The sequence below is a fragment of the Eurytemora carolleeae genome, unplaced genomic scaffold (assembly GCF_000591075.1).
Source record: "Eurytemora carolleeae unplaced genomic scaffold, Eaff_2.0 scaffold1286, whole genome shotgun sequence".
Taxonomy (NCBI): domain Eukaryota; kingdom Metazoa; phylum Arthropoda; class Copepoda; order Calanoida; family Temoridae; genus Eurytemora; species Eurytemora carolleeae.
In genome coordinates, this window is record NW_019397261.1 from 30,556 (window position 1) to 52,399 (window position 21,844).

At 33.8% G+C, this 21,844-nt stretch overlaps 3 protein-coding genes across 3 annotated transcripts in view; all 3 read right to left on the minus strand.

Moving 5' to 3' along the window:
• Positions 1–533: 533 nt before the first annotated feature.
• On the minus strand, positions 534–6,993 carry LOC111713097 (HEAT repeat-containing protein 3). Its single transcript, XM_023487892.1, has 7 exons — positions 6,906–6,993; positions 6,233–6,322; positions 5,900–5,992; positions 5,627–5,696; positions 5,377–5,425; positions 4,560–4,650; positions 534–562 (listed from the first exon to the last, which is right to left on the minus strand). Exons 1-7 carry the CDS (start codon positions 6,979–6,981, stop codon positions 549–551), a joined length of 483 nt encoding a protein of 160 aa, XP_023343660.1. The 5' UTR covers positions 6,982–6,993; the 3' UTR covers positions 534–548.
• LOC111713096 (obg-like ATPase 1) lies at positions 6,968–14,730 on the minus strand. The gene is made up of 12 exons (XM_023487890.1): positions 14,012–14,730; positions 13,077–13,146; positions 12,421–12,526; positions 11,435–11,591; positions 11,065–11,177; positions 10,482–10,541; positions 10,040–10,091; positions 9,142–9,201; positions 7,939–8,095; positions 7,384–7,673; positions 7,252–7,319; positions 6,968–7,195 (listed from the first exon to the last, which is right to left on the minus strand). Exons 1-12 carry the CDS (start codon positions 14,021–14,023, stop codon positions 7,102–7,104), a joined length of 1,239 nt encoding a protein of 412 aa, XP_023343658.1. The 5' UTR covers positions 14,024–14,730; the 3' UTR covers positions 6,968–7,101.
• Positions 14,731–14,851: 121 nt separating this feature from the next.
• The window catches only part of LOC111713101 (ATP-binding cassette sub-family F member 3), a gene marked incomplete in the record, with an annotated part of 22,019 nt that continues 15,026 nt past the window's right edge, over positions 14,852–21,844 (minus strand). Inside the window, 10 exon segments of the mRNA XM_023487896.1 lie at positions 14,852–15,124; positions 15,624–15,721; positions 16,229–16,323; positions 17,228–17,330; positions 17,989–18,080; positions 18,604–18,648; positions 19,615–19,850; positions 20,707–20,841; positions 21,038–21,157; positions 21,647–21,721. Of these exon segments, the coding sequence (XP_023343664.1) occupies positions 15,050–15,124; positions 15,624–15,721; positions 16,229–16,323; positions 17,228–17,330; positions 17,989–18,080; positions 18,604–18,648; positions 19,615–19,850; positions 20,707–20,841; positions 21,038–21,157; positions 21,647–21,721 (1,074 nt within the window).

Below are 21,844 nucleotides of genomic sequence, written 5' to 3' on the forward strand. Positions count from 1 at the left end.
AGCAAATTAGATCCAGTAAAAATACTAAAAATAAAAAAATAAAAAAATAATTTTTTTTTTAAAAATTGGTGTCTTACAAATTTAATTTAAATGCTCCAATAGCGATTCCTACAGTCCTAATCAGAAAGACCTGGAACTAATTCACAATTTGACTTTACAATATAATTTTACAAATATAATTGATGAAACGATAACCACAGAATAGCCCTAATCCTGCCTTTCCTAAAATGTGGTCTGCCTTTTTTAACTGTCAATTAATTTCGGGTCTTTCTGATTTTGATTGTACAAGCGTTGTTTATGAATTAACAAAATTAAAATCATAGTAATTATAATAATAATAACTAATCAACCCTCTTTTCTATCAATGAATGCCGACCGTTATTTCTTAACGATTTAAAAAACTAATTAGTAAAACTAAACCCATGAAATCCATGTCGAGTGCGGTGGCAGACAATCAATATTATGAAGACGACTTTTCTATCTAAGGTTTAATTGACAACAAGCTTTTATTGAATTACAAATTTAAAGGTAATTAAAGAAAAGATTTTTTAATTGACAGCTTCTTTTTGTCTCCGTGTTTTGTGTATCTAGATTGTGGAGCCTGATAAAAATAGAAATTTAAATCGAAAGTCGTCTTCCTTATATTGATATAATCAAGGTCAAAACTTTAATGTTCTGAATCCTGGGATCAAGCATTAATCTCCAGCTAAGAAACTAAGAATCATTTAAATCCTCTTGATATCCCGAGGTTGTCATACCCTACATGGATAACTTTAATTGAGGGAAGCAAAGCATTAATCCTCAAATATAAAGATGTCCACATTTGACATCGAGATTAAGCGTTTAAGCGATTAACGATACTCCACGTCAAAAGTTCCGATCTCTAAACATGCGAATCTATGCACCAAGCAGCCATCCTTATCTTATGAGAATAAAATTAATTCCTCTTAGTTATCCGGTGGTGGTCGTGCCCTGCAGACATAGCGACAATTTAGTGATCAAGCACTTAACCACAATGGATATCGAGATTAAGCAATATTAAAAATATCGAGATTAAACAAAGTAGATTAGCGTTATTAAGAACAAAATATTTAACCTCAGAAGATTTGAAAAAAGACAAAATTAGACTCAATGTACAATGTACAGGCAGAACCCCAAAGGAGTTACACGCATGCCATGTTGAATTACAAGACAGAGAGAGAGCCTCTTCTAGCCTCAGCGCTAAGCCCCTAGCCTGTCCTAGCCGCAGCGCTCGGCCCCTTGTATGTCTGAGCCACAGCGCTCGGTCGAGAAAGTGTCTTAACCTAACCTAACCCTAAAATATAAACCAATCTCCTCTTTCTTTTAATTTAACGCGACAACTGCCTGATGGGTAGAAAGTTTTTTCTTTATTAATACGTAGTTACCCCACCAAAAAACATTACCTTTTTAAATACTGGGTATTTTTTTTAATAAGGTCGGTTTGAAGGAATATATTTTACAGAAAAATATACCCCTGAATATTTACAATGTGCTTAATCTTATTACTCCTTAGCTTTTTAAAAAAAAGAAAAAAATTATCAACATTTTAACATTTTGGGGTAAAAAACACATTTTAAAAGATGAAAAGAAAAAAATAATTACTTGTAAACCAAATAAAGTCACCTTATATGAGAGTGCAAGTATGTCCTGAACGTTAACTGGCAAAGAATTAGCTTTCTCTAGAACTGTATTCACCAGCTGCAGGGATAAAATAGCTTCTAATAATAATAATAATAATATTTGCATTAATGGTTCAGTAACATTATGCAGTATACCAAGTTCGTGAATGCCTAGATCACACTATGCCTAGTTCCTAATGCCTAGATAACATCATGCCTAGATAACAATATGCCAAGATTCATAAATGCCTAGATAACAATATGTCAAGATTCATGAATGCCTAGTTAACAATATGCCAAGATTCATAAATGCCTAGTTAACAAAATGCCAAGATTCATGAATGCCTAGATAACAATATGCCAAGATTCATAAATGCCTAGTTAACAAAATGCCAAGATTCATGAATGCCTAGATAACAATATGCCAAGATTCATAAATGCCTAGATAACAATATGCCATGATTCATAAATGCCTAGATAACAATATGCCAAGATTCATGAATGCCTAGATAACATTATGCCAAGATTCATAAATGCCTAGTTAACAATATGCCAAGATTCATGAATGCCTAGTTAACAAAATGCCAAGATTCATAAATGCCTAGTTAACAATGTGTCAAGATTCATGAATGCCTAGTTAACAAAATGCCAAGATTCATAAATGCCTAGTTAACAATGTGTCAAGATTCATGAATGCCTAGTTAACTATATGCCAAGATTCATGAATGCCTAGATAACATTATGCCCATATTTCTGAATGCCTAGATAACAATATGCCTAGTTCATAATGCCTAGATAACAATATGCCAAGATTTCTGAATGCCTAGATAACATTATGCCCATATTTCTGAATGCCTAGATAACATTATGCCCATATTTCTGAATGCCTAGATAACATTACGCCTAGATTTCATAATGCCTAGATAACATTATGCCTAGATTTCATAATGCCTTGTCACCCAATGCCTAGACAGACATATTCCACCAAGAAAGAAATGATACTAAAAAATTCAAATGATTTATTACATATTTTATTGTATCTAACTAAAAATCACCTAATCACATTTGTTATGTTTTATCGGACTTATCTTTTTTCTTAATAGATTAATTGTATTATCGCTATTTTTTTGGCCTAAATTTTACGTTTCCACTTATTGGAAGTCCTCCGTACCAAAAAGAAAAAAGAGAGCAAAAGAAGATATTAATCTACTGGAGAATGTGCAACGCAGAGCTCTAAGAATGACGTCAGGTCTGGCAGGTCAAACATATGAGGAAAGATTGATTGAGGTTGGTTTGACCTCTCTAGAGGCCAGACGACTTCGTGGTGATTTAATACTGACCTGGAAAATTCTACATGGATATGATAATGTTGATGAATCTTCTTGGTTCAGCAGAACATGCGAGACATCGAATAGACTGACAAGACAATCCAATGGTAGTTTCAATTTAAATGTAAAGCAATTCAATTCTAACGTGAGAAAAAACTCTTTTTCTGTGAGAGTGATAAACCCATGGAACAGTTTGCCAGACTATATTAAAGAGTCTAAAACCTTAAACATTTTCAAGAACAGTTACGATGATCATGTGAAAAATGTCGAGCATATATAGTGAAAAATATCAAGTTTAAGAATCGCTTTTTATTACCAAAAATGGTATCTAAGCGAAACCAAAACAATATAACAATTGCACATTTTTTGTTTTTCTCTCTCTTCATTTTTTTTTATCTCGTTGATATACATTTGTCTAGGCATTCCATAACTCTTATTTTATTTAAGCATAATGTTATTTAGACACTCATGAACTAGGCATTAGCGAACTAGGCATAATTTTCTGAGCCGTTGTGTTAATGATGCTCATATTGATAATATATAAATAATTCGCCTAAGGAGTTTTGAGTCAGGTTTTCTGACGTTTAAAGTGTTTCACAAAAATGTAAGTTATTAATAAAATTGCAAATTGTATTCATGATAAGTTTGCTTTGATTACATTATGCGATTTTTTTTTCTCTGATCAAAGATATTTACCGAAACTATTTTTCAAAAAGAAAAACCATTATCTTACCATTGTTTAAAATGATGAAATCATTGTTTAAATTAATGAAATCATTGTTTAAAATGATGAAATCATTGTTTTAATTGATGAAATCATTGTTTAAATTAATGCAATCATGAAATTATTGTTTAAATTGATGAAATCATTCTTTAAATTGATAAAATCATTGTTCAAATTGATAAATTCTTTGTTTAAATTGATGAAATCATTGTTTAAATTGATGAAATCATTGTTTAAATTAATGCAATCATGAAATTATTGTTTAAATTGATGAAATCATTGTTTAAATTGATAAAATCATTGTTCAAATTGATAAATTCATTGTTTAAATTGGTGAAATCATTGTTTAAATTGATGAAATCATTGTTTTATTGATGAAATCATTGTATAAATTAATGAGATCAGTTTTGAAATTGATAAATGTTTAAACCTACCTACAAGAGCAGGGGACACAGGGTGTACAGTACTAGTTAAATATACACCTCTACACTTACCTGTTAAATATTATATTCCTGATCTGTAAGTGTATCTGCTAGTCAGCTAGTTAAATATACACCTCTACACTTACCTGTTAAATATTATATTCCTGCTTTGTAAGTGTATCTGCTAGTCAGCTAGTTAAATATACACCTCTACACTTACCTGTTAAAATATTATATTCCTGATCTGTAAGTGTATCTGCTAGTCTGCTAGTTAAATATACACCCCTACACTTACCTGTTAAAATATTATATTCCTGATCTGTAAGTGTATCTGCTAGTCAACTAGTTAAATATACACCTCTACACTTACCTATTAAAATATTATATTCCTGCTCTGTAAGTGTATCTGCTAGTCAGCTAGTTAAATATACACCTCTACAGTTACCTGTTAAAATATTATATTCCTGATCTGTAAGTGTATCTGTCTGTCTGCTGGTCAACTGATTAAAGAATTCAAGAACTGGAGTCATCACATCCTAACACCACAAACATTATAACGTCGACGTCGTAAAAATCAATACAATGAAAAGACGACTTTCGATTTGAATTTTTGATTTTCATCAAGCTTTTAAACAGCATGGATACACATAAATATAGAAATGTTGTCAATTAACATACTTCTCTTTGTTTGCATGTAGACTTAAAATTTAAAAAAAGCTTGCTAGGATTCTAAACTTATAAAAAGTAGTCTTCATTGTATTGATATAAAGGCCCACCACTGTAACTGAACTAAATAATGTTAACTATCCCTATAAAATAAATTATGTTGACTAACCTCTAAAACTAAATTATGTTAATCCCTTTAGACTAAATTATGTTAACAATCGATATCTTAAAAACTAAATAATGTTAACTATCCCTTTAAACTAAATAATGTTAACTATCCCTTAAAACTAAATAATGTTAACTATCTCTTTTAACTAAATTATATTAACTATTCCTTTAAACTAAATAATATTAACTATCCCTTTAAACTAAATTAAGTTGGTCATCCCTTTAAATTTTGGTTTTAAAAAGTTTGCAATGTAATTCTTTTAAAATATTTTAATGTTGCTTTATATAAAGTTTTATTGATAATCCCTTTAAATCGTATCTGTGTTTTAATTGTGTTTTTAAAGATTATGATGTTTCCCTTTAAATCATATCTCTGTAGTTTGTACAGTATCCCTTTAAATCATATTTCTATAGTTTGTGATGTATCCCTGTTTAACTATTTCCTCCGCTGTATCAGGATCCGTTGCAGACAAATTCCTAAATTCAAAACAATGAATCAATGAATCAATGAAAGAATGTATCAGTCATTCACTCAATCCATTGACCAAGCTAGTACTCAATCAATCAATCAACCAACAAATCAACTCATCATCAAGTCATCAACTCATAAATCAATCAACTCGTAATTCAATCAACTCATACATTAATCAATCAATCATGTAATCAATCAATGCCTACCTAAGAGCTCCTGCAGCTGCTAATCTAACCATCTGATCTGAATCTAGGAGGAGAGGTCCAGCTATTCGAACTAAAATATGTTAAATACAGTCAGACCTGTTGACAACTATTCACTTTATTTCTGATCTGCATCCCCCCCACCCCACACAGCCGCAATAATCCCTAACTCATTAAGAAACAACCGCCCCCACCACGCAGCAATCTTACCTAGCCTGTGGTAACGTTTAAAATAATAATTACTAATCTACAAAAAAAAAACCTTAAAGATATTACCTAATTTCTGATCTACAATAACCCCCCGGATTATCTCTAAGCTGGTAAGATTACCCAGACTCTGGCATCCACAAACCTTATCCTCAGGGTTCCCTAATGCAATTAATCAATAAATCATCCAGCCAGTCAACAAATCAATCAATCAGTCAGCCAACCAATCAACCAATCAATCAATCAAATAATCAACTTAGTGATCATAAATTATGTAAGCAATTAACCAATGACGTGAGAAATCAATCACACATAAAATACTGTTTTAAATATTCGATAATAATAGTTTTTAAAATAATGTTTTATTTATTTATTTATTCTATTTTATATTAAAAATGTTACCTGATTGAAGTTGACTCATGATGTTGGCAATAATCTCTGTCTCAGTTGGCTCTCCGTTCATCTCAAGATTATCCCCGGTCTCACCTAACCCTAGACATCAATTCGTAGGATTTAGATCTGTAACATTCAACTCCCTGAATCCAGATTCAAAATCCGTTGGATTAACAACATTTAACTCCCTGGATGCTGATCCATCTGATCCTCAATATCTAAACTTCCTGATCAATTGGATCCTCAATATTAGGCTTCCAGGATCCTGATCCATTGGATCCTTAATATCTTAACTCCCTGATCCATTGGATCCTCAATATTAAGCTTCCAGGATCCTGATCCATTGGATTCACAACATTTAAACACTGGATCTTGCTCCATTATATCCTCAATTTCTTAGCTCCCTACAGATCCTCAATAGTTAGCTTTAGCTCCCTGGATCCACAACATTTAACTCCACAAAAGTTTACATCCCTGGATCCATAAAAATTTTAATCTTTCTTGTTTAACAAATAATTTCCTTTTTCTAATCTTAAAAAGCCACTTGAAGAAAAATTTTAAAAAAATGAAAAAAATTATCACATAATTGTTTCCACAGAATATTGGAGTTCATACTTTACACATTCAATGTAGGGTAACTAAAAATTCATCTACAGTCCCTTTCATTATCATTGCCTTATACCTACGGGATCCACTCGAGCAGACGCACTCTGTCTCTTCTTCTTTGTCTTGCCCATCCTTAGATCTGAAAATTCCATCAATTAACAAGAGCCTGGTATAAAAAGAAGAAAAGAATAAATCAGATTTTGTAAGTTTGCGGATTTTCTGTTATGCGACAGTGTCCACTTTTTCCCGCCAAAAAAAACAAGAAACCGGTTTTATTTCTTCTTGGCAGCTGTTAAACCAGCGCCTGCGTTAAACTTAAAGAAAATGATGTCTCCGTCTTCGACAGTGTAGTTCTTTCCTTGTTGCCTAAAAAAAACGCAATTTTAAAAAAGACAAAAAAATAATTGATTTATTGCTGCTACCTGTATCCACCGGAAGCTTTGACGGCTGCCTCACTTCCGCCTTCTTTAAAATCCGCAAATTTCATGACCTTAGTAAAAAATGTAAAATTAAGTTTAAATCTTGAAAAAAAAGATTTTAAGATTTAACATTACCTCAGCCATGATGAACCCCTTCTCAAAGTCTGTGTGAATTCTACCAGCGGCCTGAGGTGCCTTGGTTCCCCTGATATCATCATCTTTGTTGTCATCATTGTCATCATTTGTCATCATTATCATTATTGTCTTTATTGTCATCGTTATCATCCAGTTATTGATAACTGTCCTGTCTATTTCATATACCTGTACAATAATCTTGTCTAGATTAGTAAAACATTTAGTCTCCTCTTGGTATGCTTTCCTCTCATCATCATTCCCCATCTCCTGCAGCTTTAATTCAAATGCTCCTGTATTAATCAATCAATAAATTAATAGATCAATCAATAAATTAATAGATCAATCAATCAATAATTTTTACTTTTAGAGACGCCCTATGACCACATCGCAATCCCACCATGACTTAAAAAATTACTGAAAACCCGAAAAAAAACTCATAAAAGCCGAATTGAACTAACGAAAGACGGTGAAAAAACCCAACTAAGCTGTAAAGTGTAAGGTTACAAACACGAGAATTCCGAAAAATTCTTCAAACCCCCAAAAAACTTGACAAACCTGAGAAAGGGATGATCATTGCTCCGGGATCATTTTTATCCACATACTCCTTGATCTTGGGCAACCACTTGTTCTTCTTCCTAATGTAATCCTTCTCAGACAAGTTGACCAAGTACAGCATAGGCTTCGATGTGATGAATAGATACTTGTTGAGTACCTAGAACAACAACAAGACTATTGTTAGCACATTTAAGGTTTAAACATATTATTTAAAATATTCAATTAAGTGCTTACGACCGATATCATTTTGATTTGATCATTTAAGGACCAGGATGTGATTAATAATTTCATTTTAATTAAATGCAGATCCGGGAAGCTTAATTAAACAGTATCCACTACCCAGCATATCCGGATTAGATGCACTGCTAAACAATCCGGATCCTTATGAAAGTGTTTCTCAAAAGGTCGGAAACTTATGAGTTGGCGGAATTAGTCTGAACTCTTGGACCCCTGGACCGATTTGCGGTTGCCCCAAATGTGGATTGGGAACTCGGGAGAACCACGGAAATGTTCTTACCTGTTTTTAAAAATTCTAAGTTGAATGAGTCGATTTTTAAAGGCAATAATAGCTAAAATCATGATTTTCGGCCAAGTGCGGGTAAACGGTAAGAGTCACCAGTCTTTAATGAAACAAGAAGTCGGTAAATAAACAGTGAATTTTAATTCATTAATGGTTTTAACAGGAAACACTTCGAAAAAAGCTCTGACGCAAATAATCATCTGGCGGGGTGAGATCAAGTTTAAATCAATCGCGGGAAAAGATCAAGATTGAATCAATACTTGAAATTGTAAGTTCCCAACTGCAATGTTGAAATATTTCCAAAACAATATTGCCAAGAATGATTTTAAAGATGATCGTGAACAGGGTCCTCCCCTTTAAAGTTCCCAACTGCAATGTTGAAATATTTCCAAAACAACATTGCCAGGAATGATTTTAAAGATGATTGTGAACAGGGGCCCTCCTCCCCTTCAAAAATCATTTTAGGTTTCCCCGAATATATATATAAATGTAATTTTTTAGGATATTTTCGCAGAATTGGGGAAATTCCATGGTTTTTAGGGAAAGATCGCTGTACTTTTGATTAATAAGTCTCACAAACGATGATAAAAGTTGCGTTTTTAAGTCCAATTTTTCATTTTTCCCCCCAAAACAGGGGAATAACGACTAATTTAAAAAGAAAATTTAACTTCAAAAAAGTATACCTCAATATCAGCAGCACTCCAGGTCCCAAATCTGATATGCCTCTTCTCATCAACCAGAATCTTAACAGATCCAACATTTACTATTCCATGTTTAGGATCCATTTTATTTTGATGCGGTCATGAACATTTCTTTTTAACAAAAGTAGAATTTTAAAACAAGATTCTTCTTTTTTCATGATGAAATGTGATGAATCATTCAGAGAAAGGGATATTTTTATTATTCTCCCTTTTTTCAACAGTTTAGATATTTTTTTTGAGAGAGAGCAGAACATTTTATTTACAGTTTTGATAGATATTTTGAACATTTTATTTACAGTTTTGATAGATATTTTGATCATTTTATTTACAGTTTTGATAGATATTTTGAACATTTTTAAATAGTTTTGATAGATATTTTGAACATTTAATTTACAGTTTAGATAGATATTTTGCCGGATCATAAGCACTGAAAAGTTTACTACCCATTTTTTGAATTTTAATACAACTGCAAATTGTGTACTGTANGCTCTCCATTAAAGTTTCTTATTATGTCTCAAACCGGTCTCAAAGGTCGGAATACTAGGATCAAAACAGGCTGATTTTTTATTGATAAACGTTTATTACTATACTCTCTTAAGGCAGGAGTCTTCAATTAAATTAAAGATTTTATTAAAAATATTTGTCTACTTTAATTCAAGTGACCTTCCAACATTTAGATTCACAATGATATCCTTCAAACCTTGGTCTAAGCAAACATGATTAAGATCTCCCCGTTTTATCAAATAATTGATTATTTTCAGTTGTGGTTGTCTATAAAGTATAATGATTTGCGGATTTGTGCAACAGAAAAAAGGAGGAAATCGACAATATCTTCATCAATGTTGCTTAGATAAAGGTTTCAAGTAGGAAAGTATTTTACCTTCTTCACTTTCTGAAGACTTTCATACTCCGCTTTCAAAGCTTTTTCTCCCCTAAAAACGAAAAATTCAAACATTGATAAAATCAATCTCTATCAATTTCATCCTAAATCCATTCCGTTAAATGAAATCCAAACAAACTAATCATACAATTAACCGACAAAAAATCAAAAAAATCAATTGATCTCAAACAAAATCAGTCAATCCTAATAAAAATCGATTTAAATCAATCAAAATACATCAAAATCAATTAATATTTATCAAATCAATCAAATTAAATTAAAATCCAATCAACCTCAATCGACTTCGCTTAAAATATTTAAAATCAATTAAACAGGAAACTGAGACTCAAAATCACAGGAATTTACTAAAAACACTTGGGTTTCGGACATTTTTAAATCATCTAGAAATAATCAATTATAAAAAAAATATAAAAAAATGAACCTATTATATTTCTTCTCAATGTCATCATACACCTTGAGAAACTGGTCTTCATCCTTCAGCCTAAATACTTAAAACTTACAATCTTTAAATAACAATAATAATTTTATAAAAAATAATAATAATAATAATACCTTCAGCCTAAATACTTAAAACTTACAATCTTTAAAAAAAACCCCCGGAAATACCTATTAAGATCTAAGGAAAAGAAAGAAAATGGAAAATTGTTCTTTTAGATACTCAAAACCTAATAATTATTAATTTTCACGAACTCAGAGAACACAACCTTTAAAATAATCATCTCGGTGAAAACTATTTTTGGCAGGGGAGGAGTGTACACCAGAATGTCTCCGGTCAGTTTACTTCATTACCCTTCTTTGACACTTACTATTAAAAAATAACTTATTTTTCCTATTTCAGCCAAAAAAATCTAAAACAATACACATTGACATACCTGACATCAAAAAAACCAAAAGGTCGGGGGCAGGGGGGGGATTATGAGAAGGGAAATAAGGAGGAATTATGGAGAAAAGGGGAATAGGGAGGTAGGGAGGGGGAAATCAAAATGGTCCCTGTCAATTTCTACCTGAGTTCCTCATTGATAATATCTAGATCTCTGACAGGATCTACCTCCCCCTCAACATGGGTGATCTCAGGATCTTCAAAGGTTCGACACAGATGGAACATAGCATCACAAGCCTGCAGGTAACAAGCATTAGAAATTTCGATCATTTGTGATTTTTGATGCACAAGAAAGTTTTAGTTTTCAAAGCAGACATTTGTTTAATCAACTTTTCCATCAAAAAAAAAAAACATAAAAAAGAAGATACGAGATCAGCAGTTACTAAAAGATCCAAAATCTAAAGCATCCAATTGTCAGTTGGAAAATAGAAATTAGAATTTTAAAAATTTATAGTGTACGGTAGGGATCCACTCTGGGTCCTTAATTATCCTACCTTGATATGCGAGAGGAAAGCATTCCCGAGACCTTGACCCTCACTGGCCCCCTTGACCAGCCCAGCAATGTCGGTGACATTGAGGAAGGCAGGAACCTTGCTGGCAGGTTTATGATGCTGAACCAACCAGTCGAACCTCTCGTCAGGGACTGGGACCCTATGGATAGAATCTATATCTATATATATTAAGTGATAAACTCTGCTGGTCTGTTTGTTTGTTTGAACAGGGTGTCCCACATCACATTGGATTATTGTTTATAGCTTTAAGTTGCTGTTTCCGGGAGAAATCAAAAAAGAAAAAGAAAAATTAATTATCTTAAAAAAATATATGTCTAATAAAAAAAAATTGCATGCAGAAAACACAAGGTTTTTTAAGTATTATGTGCGTATTTTGGCATAATCTAATAGGATATGTCCGATCATAACTAATTCATCCCTGGACCGTTTTGCATCAAATTTTGATTGGGCAACTTAGTCAAACCAAGGTTATGTTCTTAAAATTCTAAGTTGAGTGGGTTGAATTTTATAGGAAAAAACTTCGTTTCCAGACAAAGGGTTAAAGTGACTGTCAACTTAAATTCCAGTGACGCTTCATTTAAGGAGATGCATTCCAGATTCAGAACAAAACCCTTTAAACCTGTGGCTGAGCAATATAAATAGAGATATCCTAGTTTTACAATCTGAAAACTATTTTTTTTAAATTTAAATGTTCTATAAAAGCGACTTAAAGAAACAGAGACAATGAAGGAAATTGCAATAATTAATATATTTTCTAGACAAATATTGCTGTTTTTTAATCAGAAAAAGGGCTTGATGATACCGCTGTGAAACGGCCATGAAATATCTCCACTTGAAATCATGTCGAAACAATCAAATGAATATTGAACAGACATTCCTACAATACTCCTACTCGGAGTCCTTGGAATCACATCACAAATATCAAGTAAGTATCAAGTTCTGAAGATTTAATATTTCTAACATCCCACCTGCTCTCATTAGGATCAATGGTGCAAAAAGGAAAGTTCTCCGCGGCCGCCATACTGGTTTTCGTCAGAACATTGAAGAATGTGGATTTTCCAACATTAGGTAATCCTAGATATCGAAAATTTAATCATCAAGGCGCAATTAGGGAATTTTTAAGAGGGGGAGCTTAAAAGTTACCCCGAGGAAAAGTAAACGGGGGGTGGGGGGTGGGGGAGATAAAAAAAATTAAAGAGCCTTGATTTTCCAACATCGTCAATTAATCATCCAGGTACAATAAGGGAATTTAAAACATCAACTGGCAAGCTTGTTTTTCAATTTTAGATAATTACAAACAAAAAAATATTTGTTTTTTCTTTAAAATTCTTATCCCGCCAAGTTAGCGAAAGAGCAAAAGAACAAATAATCTCAAACTTTCCTTTTGTATTTATAATTTTCAAAAGAATTAATATCCAAGAAAAAAAATAATAACCGAATTTAATGAATTTGAACTGCCTTTTGCCGCGCCGGTTCATATTTGAATCGACCATTCAAATCCTTCCTTTATCTCAAAGTTTGAATCGGTGGTTCAAATTTTAATGTCGCGGCAGTATACCTTGATCAGTGACGTAGCTCACGTTCATTAATTTCGGTCCCTGATTAATTTTCATATCTCACTCACCTACAATTCCACATTTAAGATTTGTTCCCATTCGTCCGATGAGAACGTGCTTCTCCTCCTCTTCTTTTTTCTTTATTTAGACATTTGGATTCTCATTTAAATTGAAACCCCCTTACTTGTATTCCATAAAACCAAATAGTTTCTAGTGAAATAGATGGCAACGTAGAATTTGTAAACTCTCAGTAGAGTTGTATTCTGACGTCACAAGTGTCAATTCAGTTTTAGTGTCCGACAAAATTATCAATAATAGTGATAATTTTGGAAAGAGCTTATCTTACAGAAAAGTAAGTGCAATTGCATTTGTTCTTTATTTTCTGTTTTTACACTTATTTATTTAATAATGTCAACAAAAATGAGAAAATTTCGTTTTCCTTGTTATATTTGACACATGTTGCGTCGTGTATAATTGGTTCATTTCTCTATTGCCACCCATTGTACTTGATAATCTATTTGCCTAAAACTACAATTCACAGCCCCCCCCCCCTTTTTATCCTTGACCTGGTTTTTACGCTTGTTTCATGCCAGGTGAATACAGAATTAACAACGAGTCAAAAAATAAACTTGGAAGAAACAACTTAAAATTCTATTGTTTTTTAACTGGAGCCAGGAACTTATAAATCTACGTCGTATATGAAGTTAAACGAGACGAAAGTAGGCTTAGCGCCAGGGACCAATTAAATGTTACAGTCTCTGGAAACATTATAACTAACTGTTAAAAAGTAGCAACTTTAGGTTTGATGGATCACTGTCCTTTTTTATATTTCTTTTTCAAATGATTTGATGGCATTTTTAAGTCTTTAAGCTACAAATAACATTTTACAACATCAATTGTACAAAATATTTATTTCGGTCTTCCTATTCCACATTTTTATAGGTCCCACTGTAACCTCCTCCCCCCCCTTGTTCTAAAAATCTGAATCTTTTGAATGTCTAACCTTAGGTGGCATTTTGGCTGAAATTTTAAATAATAAATTGTGTGATTAAAAAGTTGAAAACAAAGCAGTTGTTGATTGATGGAACAATTTACTAACTTAAAAATATGTTGGCTGCACTTAAGGAAATAAAAATAGCATTGCTAGGATTATAATGTGTATTCGCATATTTTGGAGCAGTTCCAACATATTTCCGGATAATAATCTAAAACGGTAGTTTTTCTTTACTATTTGTTACCCCCCCCCCTAATTTGGTTTGGCGACTTTGAGTGAAAAAAAAATATCATTTCCAAGATGACAAAGTTTTTTTTTCTAACTAGACAAAGTTGTACAAAAATATTTAGTTAAACTCTAGTGTGTAATTTTTCTAAACAATTTACATTTGTTAACAGTACATTTGTGGACTGTGTACATAACAATAAACTTCTGTACAAAACAGTACATTGTACTGCTTTTTACATTAACATCAAGATACCATATTATGTATCTAAACAAAGGAGAGGGGGATAGGGTCTGTTCACCATCTACAGAAGACGAAATAAAAAAAAGACTAGTTTGCAAACAATTACTAAATTTTGTTTGTAACAGTACATCCAGTTATAGAGCTGTCCTGATACGACTAAACGTCAGAGAAGAAAGTAAACAAACAAAATGTTGTTTGTTTACAATATTACTAGCTCCTGGACTGAACTATTACGTGAAGGTGATGTGAATTCAAAAGGTAGCTATTGGCCGCCCCCCCCCCCTGAATTTTGGGCCCAAACGGGTGCTAAAGCCCACCCCCTGGAAAGAAAAAAAATAGGCCCTGCCCCCCTTGGAACAATACATGAATATACCCCTAACCCCGATGCGTGTGTTTACAATACATCTAGTTGAACTTATAGAACTGAACTATTACGTCATAGAAAGTAAGAACACCCTATTCCCCTCTCTTTTTATCTATGTCTGCTTATATCTTGTTTTGTTTGTTTTAAGACTGGTTTAGTGTTTATGTACACTGTACATATTCTGTGTAAATATGTACTGTACTGTACTATGTACTCAAGATAACACCATTTCTTTCTCCACCATTTTCCTGTACTCATCCAGACCACCATCTATACTCCAAACCTTGCCCTACAAAATAAGACAATTATGAAAAATAATTAGACAAAAGAAACCTCTATATTAAACTATTAATTTGTTTAAAGAAAATTACTGGGGAGTTCTTGTCCCCAGACAATTCACACCCATATACTTTAAGAAAAGTATGACAAGACATGACTGCTAGGACAAATAAGACAACTATGACACCTAAGACAACTAGAGGACAAGACGACTAGGATCAGACAACTATGACAAATAAGACAACTAGGACACATAAGACAACTAGGACACATAAGACAACTAGGACACATAAGACAACTAGGACACATAAGACAACTAGGACACATAAGACAACAAGGACACATAAGACAACTAGGACCAACTAAAACCACTAGACAAAATTAGAAAACAAGGACAGATAAGACAACTAGACAAAATAAGACAGCTAGGAAAAATAAGATAAGCGAGACAAAATAAGACAAAAACTAAGACAACATGGATAAAATAAGACAACTAGGACGTCACTAACCCTTGAGCAGACCCAGAGCTCCTGACAAACCATCTTCAGAAGACGTTCGTCGTGAGAAACTAGGATTACGCCTCCCTTGTACTTAATCAAAGCGTTTCCTGCAACAAAAAATATTCTAAATTTTTTATCAATTTTTAATCGATTTAAAGATTCTGTTAAATCAAATCAAATAAAAACGCGAGGATTTTCCAGCAGCTTCCCAGTTTCCAAGTGTCAGAATGGAGTTTCAATCATTGTTTTTTTGGAAGGCCTGGATCATTTCTATTGCTTTACATTTCTTTAAAAGCAAGTTCTAGCCCACGACCAAATAATAAAAATAATAAGTGGCGTGTTCTTTTCACAAGGGTACTCTTTTAAGCTTTATATATTCAAGAATGTTGAGATATCGATGTTTTTTTAACATTGAACGTAAAAATTGATTAGTCTCAATTGTGGGTTGCCAACATTAATGCAGAAGAATTTAACACTTTAAGCTGGAAAAACGAGGATATCTTCAATATTATCAATCAGATAAAGGTTTCAAGGATACCGTTGTGAATCGTTTACGCCACTTTATAAATCGAGGGTCACTTAAATTACACGTACAGTCCCTTTAAAACTTTAACCTAGAGCTTCAATGGTTTCTATGTCAAGATGATTTGTAGGTTCGTCAAGAATGAGGAAGTTAGGATTGTGTCCGCACAGTACAGCAAATGCAACCCTGCAACAGGTTAATACTATTATTAGACTTTTAATATCCCTAGGGAAGAAAATGTATGACTTTCCGAAAATTAAAAAAAATGCTTCACATAATTCTATTAACCCTAACTAGTCTTCCCAAATGTCTACTATAGCAACCTATTAATAATAACTACCTCCTATCCTGTAAGTGTGTTAAGCAATCCATTTAATCCTACAAGGGTGTATCTTTTTCTATTTGCCTACCTCCCCCCCCCCCCGGGGGTTGGGGGGTAGGCAAATATGAGCTGTCATTGGGTTTGGGGAAAAAAATAAAAAAAATAAAAAAGGGAGAAGGGAAGGAGAAAAGGGAACAGGTAAGGGGAAAAGGGAAGGGGAAAAGGGAAGGGGGAAAAGAAAGGGTAAAGGGAAAAGAGGGAAGGGGAAAAGGGAAGGGAAGAGAAAAGGAAAAAGGGGTAAGAAAAAGGAAAAGGGGGGGAAGGGAAAGGAAAAGGGGGAAGAGAGAAGGGAAAAGAGGAAAGAGAAATTTAACCAAAGAACAGTATCAGAAATGCTTTAAAAAATCTCAGGGGGGACCTTGAAGTTGACCTTTATAGGGAACCAAAACGCTCCCTTATTCTACTAAAATTCAAAATTTTTCTTTGCAAAGGGGGCTCTGCCCCCCTGCACCTATTTCTGTCCTCTATATGTCAATAGTCTCTTTAACCTATTTTTGTCCTCTAGATATGTGAACAGCCCCTTTAATTAATCCTACCTTTATTTCTGTCCTCTAGAATTGTGAACAGCCCCTTCAAGCTTACCTCTTCAATCCATTTAATCCTACTTGGATTTCTGTCCACTAGATATGCGAACACTCCCTTTAATTCTACATGGGTTTCTTTCCTTGTTAATGATAAATGATTGTGAACAGTCCCTTTAAACCGTACCTGGATTTCTGTCCTCCAGACAGGCTCTCTATCTGCTGTAGCGCCATATCCCCGGTAACTCCGAACTGACCCAGCATCCTCCTGTACTCTTCTACCTTCTTCCCTGAAACAATTTACGATTAAAGAGATTGTAGAAGTTATTTGAAGGAAACCTTTCTTTAAATTGAAATGTTGGATTCACAAAGATACCCTTCAACGCTTTGTCTGATCAAGTATGAAGGAGATCTCCTTACTTTTCTATTTGAAAATTAGTTATTTTTCTTTAAAAAGTGACCTGCGGATTTATGTAACAGATACAATGAAGGAAATTGTGAGAATTCCTCATTTGATGTGAATTAAATTATTTAAAGGGTACAATTGTGAATTCGACGACACCCCTTATTATTGCGTCGGTGTTCTTTTCAAGAAAGGGATCAACTTGGAGGGATCATGATACAATCACGTTCTCCTTGGGAGAGGATGAATTGATCTCTTAATTACATTGATCAACAGGATATCTGTTCAAGGGACTGTTCTTGTAATTTCAAGTGATCCTTCATTTGAAAATGTGTCCGATCCTCAACGGTATCCTTTAAATTGAGAAACCACAATTGATATTAATAAAGTTTCAAAGACAAAACATGGATGTATCATTCATTAAACGAAGCTTCTCAGGGTATTGTTGTGAATCGAATACACCACTCAATGTCTCATAAAATTGTACGTCATAAATCCCTTTAATGGTTTCTCCCTTTCATGAAGAATAAATAAATGTTGTTTACCTGGGAATTCCTTCTGCATAAGTTCTACAGAGCAAACACTAAGATCTAATTGATCAACAAAATGCTGAGTAAAATAACCAAACTTCAGATTCCTAAATAAGAAAATATGGACCTCAAAATCAAAATCGAAATCAAAATCGAAATCGAAATCGAAATCGAAATCGAAATCGAAATCGAAATCGAAATCGAAATCGAAATCGAAATCGAAATCGAAATCGAAATCGAAATCGAAAACGAAAACGAAATCAAAATCAAAATCAAATTCAAAATCAAAATCAAAATCAAAATCAAAATCAAAATCAAAATCAAAATCAAAATCAAAATCAAAATCAAAATCAAAATCAAAATCAAAATCAAAATCAATTCAAATTCTACCTGTGTGCTATTCTAGTATCCTGAGTCAAAACTAAACTTACATGTGTGCTATTCTATTACTATGAGAAGGACTTAACCTACCTGTGTGCTGTTCTAGTACCCTTGAGTCATGACAAAACCTACCGATGTGCTGTTCTAGTACCCTGAGTCTGAACCTACCTGTATACTGTTCTAGTACCCTGAGTAGGACTCAACCTACTTTGTACTGTTCTAGTACCCTTGAGTCATGACAAAACCTACCTGTGTGCTGTTCTATTACTCTGAGTAGGATTAAACCTACCTGTGCTGTTCTAGTAGCCTGAGTCTAAACTAAACCTACCTGTGCTGTTCTAGTAGCCTGAGTCAAAACTAAACCATATGTGCTGTTCTAGTAGCCTGAGTCAAAACTAAACCATATGTGCTGTTCTAGTAGCCTGAGTCAAAACTAAACCATATGTGCTGTTCTAGTAGCCTGAGTCAAAACTAAACCATATGTGCTGTTCTAGTAGCCTGAGTCAAAACTAAACCATATGTGCTGTTCTAGTAGCCTGAGTCAAAACTAAACCATATGTGCTGTTCTAGTAGCCTGAGTCAAAACTAAACCATATGTGCTGTTCTAGTAGCCTGAGTCAAAACTAAACCATATGTGCTGTTCTAGTAGCCTGAGTCAAAACTAAACCATATGTGCTGTTCTAGTAGCCTGAGTCAAAACTAAACCATATGTGCTGTTCTAGTAGCCTGAGTCAAAACTAAACCATATGTGCTGTTCTAGTAGCCTGAGTCAAAACTAAACCATATGTGCTGTTCTAGTAGCCTGAGTCAAAACTAAACCATATGTGCTGTTCTAGTAGCCTGAGTCAAAACTAAACCATATGTGCTGTTCTAGTAGCCTGAGTCAAAACTAAACCATATGTGCTGTTCTAGTAGCCTGAGTCAAAACTAAACCATATGTGCTGTTCTAGTAGCCTGAGTCAAAACTAAACCATATGTGCTGTTCTAGTAGCCTGAGTCAAAACTAAACCATATGTGCTGTTCTAGTAGCCTGAGTCAAAACTAAACCATATGTGCTGTTCTAGTAGCCTGAGTCAAAACTAAACCATATGTGCTGTTCTAGTAGCCTGAGTCAAAACTAAACCATATGTGCNAACTGACCTATATTTATCAATGAACTCTTGAACTGACCTATATTTATCAATGAACTCTTGAACTGACCTATATTTATCAATGAACTCTTGAACTGACCTATATTTATCAATGAACTCCTGAACTAACCTATATATATCAACGAACTCCTCAACTGACCTATATTTATCAATCAACTCTTGAACTAACCTATATTTATCAATGAAATCCTGAACTAACATACATTTATCAATGAACTCCTGAACTAACCTGAATTTATCAATGAACTCCTGAACGTGTTTCCTAAACTCCATCTGACTCTCGTACTCCCTGGACTGTGCCTTCAACCTCTCCACCATGGTGTTGTTGAAGTCACTGTAGTTACCCTTTATAAAATTTTAATTCAAAGGGATTGTTAACAAAATTTAACATAGTCATAACCAGCAGCGAGACTATTAAGAAGTGATCATTGATTTTATGTAAGAAAAAATAAAAACAAAATAAATATTTATCGTTATTATAAAATGTCGGCAAAGGTTTCGTAAACTAAGTCTTCACATATCCAGGGATATTCGTTCTTACAATTTTATTTGCTGAATTATGAAAGAAATTAAGAGTAGGAAAACTCGCCCCAAGATCATCAACATCGGCCTCAGAGATATTTTTTAGAAGTTTTTGGAAAATTAATGAATGACAAAGACGACATTGCAGGGGTGTATATTTACAAGCCCCCCCCTCACCCTCTGGGGGGATGATTTTTTATGAATTGGGGAAGAAAAATGAAAAATGTGAAATCAAAAGGTAAATTTTTTTTATTCTTTTTGATACTTTTTAACCAGAAATCATTTATTTTCCCCCATTCAGCGAAAAAAAATCCTCATATATAGCTTCAGGGTGAAAAAAAACACTACTGCGACATTGATTCTACAGTTGTCTGGTTGTTGTTCCTCCTACCTTGTAAGTTGTCTGGTTGTTGTTCCTCCTACCTTGTAACTTGTCTCGTTGTTGTTCCTCCTACCTTGTAAGTTGTCTGGTTGTTGTTCCTCCTACCTTGTAAGTTATCTGGTTGTTGTTCCTCCTACCTTGTAAGTAGTATGGTTGTTGTTCCTCCTACCTAGTAATTTGTCTGGTTGTTGTTCCTCCTACCTTGTAAGTTGTCTGGTTGTTGCTCCTCCTACCTTGTAAGTTGTCTGGTTGTTGCTCCTCCTACCTTGTAAGTTGTCTGGTTGTTGCTCCTCCTACCTTGTAAGTATCAATCTTCTGTGAGTGTAGATGAAGAATATCTGTTGGAACCTCATCAAGGAAACTACGGTCGTGAGAAACTACTAGAATAGTGGACTTCCAGGTCTGTAGGTACCTTTCCAACCAGATTATAGCCTAGATAGATAGATAGATATATAGAAAACCAGAAACATTATGTAGGCATCAATAAATAGTAAAATCATGTGAAAAAGTCATAAAATCAAGATAGATATATAGACAGATAGATACCTACATAGATGGGATAGTTAGAAAGATATATGGATGGATGGAAGGATAGATAACTAGATATAGATAGCAGACAGTTTATAACCTGCATATCCAACATGTTAGTAGGTTCGTCAAGAAGTAGTAAATCTGGTTTAGAGAAGAGTGCCCGGGCCAACGCTAATCTCATCCTCCAACCTCCAGAAAACGTCTTCGTTGCACGTTCCTTAACAGTTAAACGTTTTGGTAGCACATTTCTTAATAATTAAACACGTTCCTTAATAATTAAACATTTTTGTAGCATGTTCCTTGTTAAACTTTTTGATTAGCGTTCAACAGCTTGTTGAACGTTCCTTAAAAGTTAAACCTTTTTGTTGCACGTTCCCGTCCAGTTAAACGTCTTTGTTGCACGTTCCCGTGCAGTTAAACGTTTTTGATGCACGTTCCCGAACAGTTAAACTTTTTTGTTACACGTTCCCGTACATTAAAACCTTTTTGTTGCACGTTCCCGTACAGTTAAACGTGTTTGTTGAACGTTCCTTACCAGATAAACGTTCTTGTTGCTGGTGTACCAAAAACCAATAACCTGCATGTCTTTTAGGACCCCTAGGCCTACTGTACTACTGTACTGTGTTACCCTTTAACCCCTACTTTAGAACTACTGTACTGTATACTGTATACCCTATGACCCCTACTGTACAAGTGTACTGTATACCTGCATGTCTCCTATAAACCCTAAACCATCCAATATAACAGCGGCTCTAGCGGGAGCTTTGGCGGCATCAATCGCCTAACAAAAATAAAAGTTAATTTGTTGTTATAAATATCTATATAATAAAACAAGACATTCGTATATATATATATATATATATTATCAATCAACTTGACCACATGCTTTAGTATGTCGAGAACT

What these genes read in the sequence shown, in the direction of transcription:
- LOC111713097 (XM_023487892.1), bottom strand. Translation starts at nt 6,981, where the DNA reads ATGGAATTTTCAGATCTAAGGATGGGCAAGACAAAGAAGAAGAGACAG. An exon ending in TATTGTAGATCAGAAATTAG is followed by an intron (nt 5,697 to 5,899) that starts GTAATATCTTTA and finishes AACATATTTTAG; the next exon opens with TTCGAATAGCTGGACCTCTC. An exon ending in CGGAGGAAATAGTTAAACAG is followed by an intron (nt 4,651 to 5,376) that starts GGATACATCACA and finishes TTGTGGTGTTAG; the next exon opens with GATGTGATGACTCCAGTTCT.
- LOC111713096 (XM_023487890.1), bottom strand. An exon ending in TCTTAAATGTGGAATTGTAG is followed by an intron (nt 12,527 to 13,076) that starts GTGAGTGAGATA and finishes TTCGATATCTAG; the next exon opens with GATTACCTAATGTTGGAAAA. An exon ending in ATTGATCCTAATGAGAGCAG is followed by an intron (nt 11,592 to 12,420) that starts GTGGGATGTTAG and finishes TTCTATCCATAG; the next exon opens with GGTCCCAGTCCCTGACGAGA.